This window comes from Ylistrum balloti, unplaced genomic scaffold, assembly GCF_031769215.1.
Source record: "Ylistrum balloti isolate Yb309-2 unplaced genomic scaffold, AGI_CSIRO_Ybal_v1 Utg369848, whole genome shotgun sequence".
Lineage (NCBI taxonomy): Eukaryota > Metazoa > Mollusca > Bivalvia > Pectinida > Pectinidae > Ylistrum > Ylistrum balloti.
In genome coordinates this window covers 215,910-229,602 of record NW_026782002.1, presented here as the reverse complement: position 1 = coordinate 229,602, position 13,693 = coordinate 215,910, and the positions used below count along the sequence as shown (strand labels likewise).

General features: G+C 34.5%; 1 protein-coding gene across 1 annotated transcript in view; it reads right to left on the bottom strand.

The window, feature by feature from the left end:
* The window catches only part of LOC132545458 (NACHT and WD repeat domain-containing protein 2-like), a 40,497-nt gene extending 28,063 nt beyond the window's left edge, over positions 1–12,434 (bottom strand). Inside the window, exons 1-2 of the mRNA XM_060209141.1 lie at positions 12,263–12,434; positions 5,943–6,031 (exon numbers count right to left, since the gene is read on the bottom strand). Of these exons, the coding sequence (XP_060065124.1) occupies positions 5,943–6,031; positions 12,263–12,434 (261 nt within the window). The remainder of the gene's footprint in view (positions 1–5,942; positions 6,032–12,262) is intronic.
* Between the last annotated feature and the right edge of the window lie 1,259 nt (positions 12,435–13,693).

Genomic DNA, 13,693 nt, shown 5'->3' with positions numbered 1-13,693 from the left:
GGATGCCTCTGTAATACCTTACCCATACTACCTATCTTGGTCTGTAATCGTACAGATGCTGCTTGTTTGAATATATCTTCGGAATAGATGTACTGATACGGAAACAAAAATGAACATCAAGCGAAAGTATCAGAAAATGCTACTAGCGTGAGAAATGGGTCAACCGACAAAAATAAATGAACTCAGTTTTAGGTCATTGCCAAATACATTTTCCTTCCCCCTCTTTTTTTCTATGAGGAGTTCAATTTTACCGTATTTTCGAAGATGGATATAATAAAAAAAATCTCGACAAATCATATATATAGAAAACCATGAGAAAATCTGTGCCATTTAAGAGGGGGGGGGGAAACTTACAATATCGAATTCGAAAGTTACAGAACAAATCACCTTATGGCGATTAACTTTGTTAAAGAAAACCCACCTGTATTCGTCTGCTAGCTTCCATTACCTTCCTAGACAAACCAAGGAGATCTAATTATATGATAAATTTTTATACCTAATCCTCAGCTGCATCTTAGGTTGAAAATTTAGGTCCTTTAACATCACTGACGAGTCCTCGAAGGACGAAACACCTGTTTGCTGCAGTTTGATTCATGGTTTCAATCTACTATATCTTACTGAAATTTGGATCATCAGGTGTCATTGAATTGTGTGCCTTTTTATAACCATCGAGATTGTAGGAGGGAGACACTGCTGGTGGACTTGCATGCCACATTTTAATTCACTCAAATAGTGGAACGGTTCAGAATGTACATGTACATGACGTTCTAAAATTATCAGAGATATGAAATTTACAAAATTCGCCAAATTATGGAGCTAATGCACCTCTCGTCTAGATTTTGACATGTCTTTCAGTCATTTCGGATTTTTCTCAGTCAGTTCTTATCTAAATATTAGGCCCTAAGCGTCACTAGCAAGTCCTAGAAGGACGAAACAGCTGTATGGTGCAGTCATTTCATCGGTTGGCTCTTACTGTATTTTTTCAATTTGTATGAAAATGTACTATTCAATAATGTGTCTTTTGTACAGTCTTCATATTCTAAAGACAGGAAGCCAGTCGGATATAAATTACTCACAGAATTACTCTACCATCGGTGAGTGTGTCATTAAGAAAACAAACTTACTATATGTGGTGTGGTATACATAATTTACAAGTCGGTGATACAGCTGATGTCCCACGATACACAATTTGAACTTTATACTTTTACCAATCTACCATAGTTATTTTGTTCAAACATGCCTATCATTAATAAGCTATAAGCTTATGTGGGCCGGATCGTTTATTCATATAAAAAAAGAAATGGGACCCAGAAGCTAAATATTGATATCGTTGTGAATACTTTCTTCACTATTTATACAGAGTTCTGACATTCATCAACTTAAGACTTAAAATGTCGCTAAAACGTCAGAATCATTTGGTCTTGAATAAAACACGACCTTAACAAGGTACGTTCTCCCAGTGCAGCTTCTGTTTATCATCTCTATTATACTGCTTTTTACAAATTTTGAGACAGGAACCTTGCTAATGCCCTACTAATGTCCCGAATCACTTGCAAGGAACAAGGACGAGTAGAAGTATTTTATTTCCTCTTCTCACCTTCAAAATATGACTTCAAAGACATCGTTATTCCGGTTGTATCTAGCAGTGTTTCAAAGCGATGTTGATAAGTAAAAAACAACTTTTATGTACTCGGTAAACAACTGTTTAATCACCGGACTTGAAATTACTCGATACAGCATTTGCATTCTTTGGATCAATATTCCTGTCGCCGAATTTGTGATAAATGATTACAACATAATGTGTTTATTGTCAGTTGAGTTAAAATCAATAGAATTGTACTGTATTGAGTGTGGTTCAAGAGGAATTTACTCGAAATCATTGTTTAGACAACAGGTACGTAACAATACATATCTGCATTTTTTTAATAGAAACGTTTCTAATATTCATAGTTTCTTCTCTAAAATATCAGTACGCTAACTTTATGAGAAATGAATGGCGTGTAGTGTATTCAGTAGATATTTAAAGTGCACCAGAGCCTGTATCCTCAACCTATGGTGTTTACATGTCGCAACTGATTCGATATTCAACGACTGAATATCGAGGTTTAGTGGTATGCACGTTGAAGTTGGACGTGCTTGATGCTCGTTAATTTGCAAGTTGGTTCCATTGTTCTCATTTGAGAACGTGACATTACTTACTTGGATTGACCAAGGTTAAAATGGAGGGAGTTGTCGGTAAAACAAAAGACATTTGCTCTTCCGGAACACCTGGTCTTATTTTCCTTTTACTTTTTTGGGAGTCTCCGTGTAAATCTTTCCTTTCATACCCTGATATCAGTGAAGTTGAGTTTGGATTAAGATTCGGTACTTTCTTTCCTGATTTTGATAAAAATTAGAGGAAGTTTAACGTCATAACGTTCCCAATGGAAATAATTTGTATACATGTATATGATATGAAGTTTGATGCTCGGTAGTTTGCCTTGTGATTCCATCACTGTACCCTCATGCTCACGCGAGAACGTGACAACACATATTTGGATTGGCCCAAGATTTTAATGGCTGGTGTCGTCGATGAACCAAAAGACGCTTACTTTTCCAGAACACCTGGTTTTATTTTCCCTGTACTTTTTCAGGAATCCCCGTCTGGATTTTTCGTTCATATTTTCCTTAGTTTTATCGAATTTGAGTTTAAATCAATATTTCGTTGACATATCGGTATTTTCATTGTTGGCATTCCAATAAAGCAATACGCCATTATCATTATCTAGATAATGAAACTTCGATATTGTAAACAATACACTGTATTAGAAATATACGCTGCCTACAGTGTTTGTGAACGATCGTGGAGTATACGATCGGCAATTACTGTTGAACACTAACTCAGATGAAAACAAAAACGTCAAATATTTTTAATCCATGACGAAAATTAATATTCAGAAAATGTAAAATGGCAGATTTGGTAAAAGTCCCTTTAAAACTGGAAGTATTTTGCTCCAACGTGAGGCATTTATTTATATCTTATATATATATATATGTACATATTGTCGATACCTACTGAATCGTTAAGAGGTGGGTCTATACATTCGCAAGGCCTAACTAAAGCAGTCAATAGTGGTTAAGGACCCCCGCGTAGTAATACACATTACAAATTATTCAGCGGAAAATTAAAATTGCTGATGATATAATTTTCATTTATTCGGATGGTCGTGTCGATCAAAAAGCGATGAATGTTTATAAATCAATACTGTAATGAAAACGCATTCAAAAGTCCCTTGGTACACATATTAAGCAAGATGCAACGATAACATACAACGTGTTATCTACTTAGTTTATTTCCTATGAAACACTGCCGTTACGGTACGTGTATGTACAATATGTTAACAGAGTGCTTTCAACAGTGTCTGAATTTCGCTGTTTTTTGCTATAACATGGCTTGGCGAATATTAATCTTTTGAGAAAGAGACACGATGCATTGTTTTCTTTCTTCAATGGCGAAAACACGACATGGCTAAAATGCCGATTTTTTATCCCAAATAATAAAATTTGCGCGTGACGACATTAAAATGGTATACGATGTTCGACATACAGCAATGAAATATTTTGATTTGAAATAAATCAGCTATGTCAATAATGAGAATGACCATAAGCGTAATTCAAAGTATGTTTACATTTTGAATAAACCACGTGACTATCTACCTGAGAAGAGGAGAATATACAACAATAAACTCGATAGCGACAAATACGGACACATTAAGTTGGATAAACCCTTTTTTCAAAACATAAAATATGGAAATATCGCTACAAAACAAGATGAAAAAACAGACAACTGTTGCAATGTAATCGATAGAAAATTGAGAGGATAATTAAACATGTTGTAAATAAAAACGTTATTTTAATTTTAAGTATTGGTAACTTGTAAATCATATGTCTCTATTTATAAGTGTCATCTGCTACTCCTCTCTGCCCATGGTAACATTGTAAACAATGATAATAATACAATATGATCCGTCAGGGATGCTAATCATTTATCTGCGTTGTTCGTGTCCCCTTGTCTGCGTTGTTCGTATCCCTTGGGATCGCACGATCTAGACAAGTCTTTGTCATCATTTAAATGTTTGAATTAATTATATTTATCAGTGGAGTAAATAATTTACGGCACTTCGGTTTATGGAGAACTTCTCTGTCTCTCTCTAAAGTTATAATAGCCCGGTTAGTTTGTTCCATAAGTAAAACTTAACTCAAGAATTTGGTAATTTGATGATTATGCTTTCTGATTTTTTTAAAATTCTATATTTAGTAATTTTGATAATGTTTTATAGATATGACACATTCTGGTCGCGCTTTTGGCGAAGGTTAAAGTAGTCTTCGCATTGTCCCGTAAAGATAACGGAGCTCTGTCGAATTTATACGTTGTAGTTCGGGGTTTGTCGGACCCAAATATGTATCCTAGTATTAGCCTGTAAAGGGTTAGATTAGAAACATTTATTTAGTGGAACCCTATGTGAATTCGTCAACATTGTGAAATAAATTTCTGTTTATTTATTGATAAGGCGCGGCGACTGTACTCTGTACCCTTAATCCCCATCCCGTACCGGCACCATGTCCCCGGGAGTGTGCACAGGTCGCCTACAAATCTAGGTCACCCGATCCTAAATACATATCGGGAACCCAAAACCAAAACAGACCTCATGGGGGGTCAGGTAACCTCGGTTAAATTGTCTAGGTGTGCTTCACGTCATCAAGCTGCTGGAGCCCAATAACACTATATTCATAAAAACATACACACATTGCGTGTATGAATGTCATAATGAGATTTATATCAATCCGTCAAGGCAATCTAACACTACTATATATATATATATACATCAAACTTTAATGCATTTTCAAGGAAAGGAAAGGAAACACAAAACGGAAAATCAATTGTGCTTATGCAACGATAATAGCGTGTGTATGATGAAGATAGATAATTTGCATGATATTTGATACTTGACGTTGTAAGTTGTCAAGGTTCGATGGTTCCGATATGGAGAACTGCGGTATTATGCATGTTTTGTTTATCAAAAAACTCCACAACCAGTCCTATCCTGGATATCATTGTGGCTTGTGACTTATAAGCTATCATCAATCAATATCTGGCAAAACAATCTATTTCAAATAACTTGCGTGTTTCACATCAGTAAACAAACAATAGAGAGTTCTAGTATTCGTGTTATACATCACTGTGATGTCAAAAAATACATAACAGTCATTTAATGTCCAAAGGATATTCAAAACTTTTCAACAGCGTTTGGCGCACAATAACGAATATCGTATCTTCAACGGAAAATTTGATTTGACCTGCAAAGTTACGTTTTCTGGTGCAGTTTATTAATTAATTTCATTAATTAAAATCAAATTTATCTTAAATTGACATTAATTGATACAAAAATGTAAATGTTTAAAGGAAGGGTGGATATAAAATAATTGATTCAAATATCTCTGTTGATATCTCTGTAGATATTTTTGTTTGCTGTTTGTAATCGCCTAGTGAACAACCAGCCGTTTTGAGACGGAGTCTCTATATGGTAATTGGTGGCTACGTCACTGATCGTCATACGGGAGTCTCGACGCATGCTTCCCAAGATCATTGGGTTATTGAGTTTTGCTCTATGACAAATATATGACAACAAAGAAGGGTTCATGGTCTAGGGTCCCAAAGGAACGTCAACTGTTCCCAATCAGAAAACCATCCTTGGCTATCGATGATACCGTTATTTAAGATTGCCGACATCGATGCTGTATAGATGGAATTATCTTGGCCCATAAAATAGTACAATATCTTTGTAAACACAGCAAACGATTGATTTAATGTAACTTGATAATAAATATAGGTATATATTTCTTATTGTCTAAATCAATAGCTAAATAAGATATATGATGGACGTCACAACAATGAAACTCACCTGGAATTCCAATCCATATCTTTCTCGAAGATATTCCTTTAATTTCGGATAAACATTTTCCATGAGCGCATTTCTCTCGATGGTTGTGTCTGTAAGAAAAGAAATTCAGAATAACCTATACAGCTTCATGCTAAATTTCCTGCTGGTATGGTAGGACAGACAAAGAAAACAATTGCGTAAAAGCTGGACTTCTTATCCCTGGGTGTAGATGTCAAAAAAGTTGTTATTCAGACCTCGATAGTGATAAAATAAACTGTACAAGAAAAGAAAGACAAACATCGATACAATGCAGAATAAACATCGGAAGGAAAACATCATTGGCTTCATTACAACATCGGTCATGAAAAGTCGATATAATACAAGGACTAGGGTTTAGGATGAAAATCTTGCGATCTATAGGTGTTTGTTTTTATTTATTTGTTTGTTTGGTGCGTTACGTCCGCGTAACAACCAGAATCATAGGAGAGCGAGTTTCTAAGTAAACAACAACTAAAATTTCATTGTTTATCTGATTTGAAGCCTTACGGCTCATAAGCTTTCATAACAACATATAATTGATACGTAAGTAATATAAAATACAAAGACATTATATCATTATGTGTAAAACTTGTGTGTCGTATTTAGTTGGTATAAATACTCTGTCATTATTATGTACAAGATAGACAAATTAACGGAAGATGGACAGCTCTTGTATAGTTACTTTATATAAAGGCAAGGAAAGAGAGAGTTAAAAGGAAAGCAAGTGTTGCAAAAGAGAACATGTTAACTTTGGTCTCTCTTGCGTCCCAAGGAGGAGGGCAGAGAAGAAAGCCCTCGACTCTGCAGGGACGAGAGGCTCGCAATTAGACGCAATAGACTCTTTTGATACACGGGTATAGGATAATACAGGATAAGTGAATATTACAAACAAGTACAAAACACTTGGTGATTCTCTCCTTCCTCTCTACACATTCATGTAACGTTGTTTTTATGTTTTGTATACAATGGAAAGAATTTGTTGAACATTTACGTCTTTCAAGTACAGTGTGAATTTATATAAAATGTATTTCAAAATTAAATGATTTACAGTTTTTTTAACCACAGGGAGGAAATAATGAGGAATAGAGTAACTATTGTGTTTTAAACCCTAATTATCACGAAATGATACCATAAATCCAGTAATACTGGGAAAATATATATCTTCTGTGTCTATTGATTTCACTGTCATTTTTACTATCTTGTAAACATATTAAAATTGACCAGAGTTTCTCTCACAAATTCAATAAAATTTGATGTAAAATTTGAAAATGCCATAAGTAAGTGTACCTAAGTGTAACCTCTGGACCGTATGTTTATTTGTTTACGTATTCTCTTCTTTTACGGAAAACATATATTTACATAATGTGTTTGCCTTTGATATATAGGTATCCTTTATAATCCCTGGTGCAATTTAAGTTGTTTACTTCAAGTACTTTACGAGATGTGCAATAACAACGAAAAATACATAAGAAAATCCAATAACAGTTGGAGCGGAGCTTTCTGAAACACGTCTCCGTATAGAACGTCAATGTAGGTCCCGATACTTTTCAATATACAACAGTTCACAGCCGAATTCTTCAGCCCTTTAGGTCACTCTATTCACGTAAATTGAATTATGATACCTGTATTTTCTATTGGGTTTAAGTTTCGGTATATACGTAATACATACATTGTATATTCTAGATATCAGAATTCTTGTTTGACAATATGGTGTCATGGTATTTTTCATCGTAACTACTTGACATATAATATAAAACCAATTTCGTTACGTTTGACTGGTCGTTCTTTATTTCCTCCTTAAGCAGAACGGACGTCAACGAGTCTATGCCTTTATACGTTTCTCATCATTATTGATAATACATCCGTATCAATCAATATATATTAATTATCCCTAAATATATTGTAAATATATAGGATTTATGTGGGACCTTTAACTACTTGCCTACAATATCAACCAGATGATATCTAAATGTGATTTCAACTGTTGATTCAATAGAGATGAAGGCACAATATACGAGAGCAGTCTTCTAAAAGACGTTAAGGTATGTACTTTATACCATGCGACTCTGACGACAGAGCAAGGTCTAGTGGGTTTTCAACCTAACGTCAACTTTCTACTACATTTTTGTCTATAGTGAAGTGGCCATATGGTTTGGTATGAAGGTATCCGACCCCACATGGGTGCTAACGTTATATGATACAACTTCCGTGGTAACTGACCTGACCTCGATCGAGATACCATGAAGACGTGTAACTGGTGAGGTTTAGATTATACAATTTAGAACAGCAATGCCTCTATCGGGAATATGTATAGGAAGGAGCGTGAGATAGCCCTAGATTGACAAAGATGAAACGAAACCTTCAAAAGAAAGAATTGTGTTCCAACTAGGACGAATACGAACCAGTGCTGGAGCCGAAAGAGAAAATAATGACCACTGTATGTCATTCGAAGTGACTAATCGACATCATCGGGGACATTAAACAGATCATTATAGCTCTGCTGCCCCTATTGCAACACTAGGAATGTTATTATGGCAGGTGGTGTCTCCCTAAACACCTGTTCTTAGATGACCTTAGCTATCTGTGTCCCCAGACATACGTCCTCATATGACCGTTGCCGTCTGGAAGACGTAAAACTTTAACACACAAACAATTCTACTGTTTTCTATTTTGTTGAAATCATGGTATATTCCCTTGTTCTCGCTTTCTCCGAAATTATTAATGTTCTGGCTTTTTACGCTTACATGCTGTTGTAAAAGGTTTTTTTTATTGTATCGTAAATAATTTGATATTCTGAAAGCATAACTGTACTGGAGTTACATCAATGGTTGTCACGTATTTTGGTCCCCCGTCTGTCAGCGTATTATCTCCTCTGGACAAGTAAAAATGTAGGTTAGACAAACCAAACATAATCAAATTATTGGCAGCTAATATCATGCTTATGCAAACGAGGCTGTGCCACACTCGGTCATAATACAAAGCAAATATTGAATTTTGAAAAGAATGTTATTGTTAATCGATATTAAATGGAAGAATTGCAGACTAGGGTATGGGATCTAACGCGAACTTGGGGTAGATAACGCAGAAATGCTTTGTTTTATGGACTGTTTCTGATAACGATAGTAGCCAAAACCGGATGTTTGACACGCGTGACAAAGATAAAAGTAGGAGATGGTCCGATTTCTCCGGTCGTGTGGTTCTATATTTATCCCGATGTTGTTCAGATAAAAATACTATTCTGTCTCGTATATTGCTGACATGATATTGCTCAATATGTTTGTGTGTCTTTTGTCAATAAATAATTTCATATTTGATAGATGTATGTCACCTTCCAATCATTGAGCCATATCGGATAGGAATGTGTGTTTCATTCATGATCCGTTCTAGATGCAAGACTACCTGACTTTAGGAATAACATACACCTACACTGGCTGTTACCCAACAGAATGACGTATATTACGATATCATGTCCATATTTCAGCTCATCTGTACGAAAACTACCACACAGAGCAAAAACAAACAAGAAAACCAATCGATGCTAATATATAGTCGAGTTTCGAATTCAGATCCTGTTCAAGTCAATATGGTTGAAAAACATATGTTATCCAAAGCTCAGTCAGTGTTTAACGAATTAATTGCAACACTTTATTTTCTTTCCAAAATTATCAGACATTTGTATACGATATATGTTTAATTTGAACCTAGGAGAGTCGAATTATACCCTTTAAATCAAACTTATTCTACATAGATTGGCATCCTTTCCTCATTCCAAAACGGATAAACACACAACTTTATGCAGTATCCTGTTGTTTATCAGTGTATGTAACAGCTCTGAACTTGAATTTCCTCATTGCTCCATTACTTGTGATATATTATATTTGATGAGATGTGAGGCATGAAAATTAGCTGAATGAACTAATTATGGCGTGACATCAAAGGTCAAAAGAACGTAACCTTTCGATTTCGGAGTAAAAATCTTGGCAGATTAGAGGAAAGTAAAATTAGAAAGTTAGTTATTCTTATTCCGGGTAGCGAATAATTGTCTAATGTTACCTTGCTAAGGGCATAGTTTCTCTGACATACTCTGTATTAATTATACTGAGAAAAAGAACTGTTTCATTACACCTCATGATTGTGTATTGAAACTCCTGGTTTTCCTGGGCAAGACTTATACACTAAATCAAACGCCAACGAAAATGCACAATACTATAAAATCACGAAATTTGAGCACCACGAAAATATACAATTCAACAGTATATCGATCTTAAATTCAGATAATTCGTCTTTTAACTATTTATAAAAGAGCTGTGGATCCTAACGAATGTAGCAATCGAAATCATTTTGGTGGTGTAATTGTCAGTAAGTAATTGATTACCTAGTTATTACCCGATTATATATTGCCGTTGTTAAGGCGCAGTTTTGTTGTGAAATATACACTATACCTATCATTATAGAAATATGATAAATCTAACGTAATATTCCCCATATGATCCACGCCGATAACTCGTCAGGTAATCTGACAAACACACAAACAAGACTTCGACAATAATACAGGCTTAAGTTCACTTGACATGTATTCAATTAACGTCTAGTGTGATTGTACATACTAGTATACCGAAGTGTTCATACAAGAATAAAAAACGTAATTTACCGTAAGGCTTTCAACCCTAAAAGTCTGGTTAGATTAACAAGCTAAATATGCATACATGTTGTCAAGGAATATGCTCAAATTTCTTTTCTTGTGAATATTTCTTTCAGCATTTTTAATTATTTGTTTATTTATTTATTAGTTAATCTTGAACATGTTTTGACCAGTTTGTATCACCAGAAAACATCCAAAATAATCCATTAAGCTATCAGTGTATCCACTGAAGATGTTTTTGCTGGTTGAAATCATTAAATTTTAGATATCAACTTTGTTGATAAAACCATTAGCTGGTTTTTAAACCATATGAAAGGATATAAAATTATATATATATATATATTACTGCCTAGCAAAATTTGTGGAATTTAAAGTTATCAATATCCATTTACAATAGGTTCTAATTAGTTTGCAAGAAAATACTAATTAGTTACGAGAAAGTTATACGATCGGGTTAAAACCACTTAATTATAGTCGCGAGCTAATTAATTTACTAATTAAAGTTTACGTGTTTTGTTCCGACCGACAGAAATCAATACTACATACTATTATAGAGCTTTCTCTTCTTCCATCATTGAATTTTATATTAGTTATATGTGTCCATTGTATTCACGTTCATAGCCACTATTAAGGTGAACCATTTAGCTCTTCAAGTATAAGCAATGCGAAACAAGGAACGATCCTATAAGCAAGACGGTTCCACAAACTACAGCGTATTTTATATACAATTAGGTAGAAGTTCAAACTTGATATAAACCGGGGTTTTATATCAGTATTGACTTTAACGTCACAAGGTATAGTTAGATACACATTATGTTAAAAAGGCGTGCCGCTGTCTTCAGTTATATTCTGCAAAATATTTGAGAGAAAAAAAATCACAGGATATTTCAAAACTCAATAATTGATTTTATTTCAATTAAAGTATTTAAAACGGACCGAGTATATGTAATATCGGTTTTATTTGGAATCTAATGAACCGATCCTTTCGATGATATAAATTCATCTGTGAAACATATTTTAGTTGTAAGAAAATGTTGTCTGAATGTGAGACCTCTATATACTAAAGTCTGAATTCATCAATTTGATTTATTACATACAGAAAATATTTTGTAGTATCGTGAATGGATAATGTTAACCTGTTATATATAAAAATAAATCTGTATGTTATATTATAGTTTTGAATAATTTCATTTGCAAGCGTTTAGTTGTTATGATACATTGTAGGTAAACCTCAAAAGTCCGGATACACGGAGATGGGTGTAGCTATCATTTCGAAGGTGTCAGTAAATCGGTAGGAAATTTATTCTAAATAGCAAAACACACGTTAAGTTGACAATACGCCGAAATTGTCGGTTGTCGATTTTTGTTTTCTTTTTCTTGTTCGGGATAAAAACCAAAGACGAACTCTTTAAATCTATACCTTTAAACGCCAATGTGAATGGTTTTATTTAAGTGGTGAAATATGAAATCGTCTCTTTTCATATTTCTTATGTAAAGAACAAAATATCATACCATGTTTTTTCTTACGTAGGTCATTTTTAAATCATTTTATCTTAATCTAAAGCGGGTACGTTCATTAGCAGAGGAGTATTCTGTGGTGTCACAGATCAAGAATATGGAGCACTAAAGCTTGAAATACCATTAACCAATTATCACTTACCTGTAAATGTAGAACTAGTAAATATACGGACGATTTTGGAACTCAGAGCCGGTAAATTTCCGAGGCACCCGGACAGTACCCTCTGCAGTTTCTCCTGTTCTTCAGGGGGTAGCTCACCTGCCTGACCCCCGGGCTCAGGGGCAGTACCCTCAGGAGGATTTGCCCCCTCCATAAGCTTAAATCCTGTCACACTTTAAATTCTTGAAATGTAGTATCCACGCATTTGAACACAAAAGAGCATCTGCTTACATATAAATCACACCATTTTGACCATGTGTTTATATCCGGTTTCCAGCTATAATCCGGGTATTTCCAGAAGACAATTTACGGGGATATGAGCATTTTCCTAGCTTTTCTTCAGTGCCTCTGTGGAAAAAATGAAACAGAACTTTTCATCGAAGCCACGTTACTTTTGTAAACTAAAGCGTAACGTATGTTATGTGTACCAGGTTATTTCTCAGGTAAAATATATACAGGTGAGATTTCTGTTGGTACGCCGTGTTACCTACCCATATCATAGGTACATACAGGGTAATGTGTCCGACTTGGTGTGGGGATTAAATCCGAGGCCAACACTTGCCAACCCTTCTGTTTGTTTGTGTTTGTATAAGGGAAATGTATGGTACACTAGAACCTCACTGATTGATTCAGGGACTTTTAAAGACATGCAGTCAAATTGTTCATACACCGATCTTTGAAGGTCTAAATTTAAAAACCGAAAACTTCATGTTATATTTTAACTCCGCTAACAATATAACAACATTCCTCATTGTAACATTTAAAATAAATTTTCTAATTTAATTAATTTGATAGAATTAATTTCAAATTCATTAGACCTAGTATGGACACCTTAGTGATCTTTTAACTCGACGGTTTACTGAGAACACTGAAACTAAAGCGGGTTTCAAATCATTTAACATAATTACATGACCATGAATTTTGAATCCCCTCCCCCCACTCCTAAGTAAATAAATAAAATATCATGTTGTTGTTGGATTTAAGTTACGTGCATCCTGACTTTTCCATACCGTTAAAAACACCGTTAATCAATTACATGATCAAATATTGATATTCATATGAAATTCCTGAAAAAAAATCAACAAAGTCAATTATTTCCACCGCGGTGTCCGCTTGTAGCAAAACCAAACACACATTTCCGGTGTAAATTTCCTACTTTGAAAAATGACTAAATTGGTGACAACATGAACTAAGGATACAATTACACTTATTTCTGAGGCTGTTAAATGTTAACTAAATATACTGGGGTTTACAGACAATGTCATGTCGAAATGTAGCTAAATACAACGTAAAGGAAAAAATACATGTATCAATTTACATGTGTTGAAAACACAGGGGATTAATAAATAAAATAAAATATATATGTATGATAATATGATGATATGTTCCTATATATATTACATGTTGGCTGTC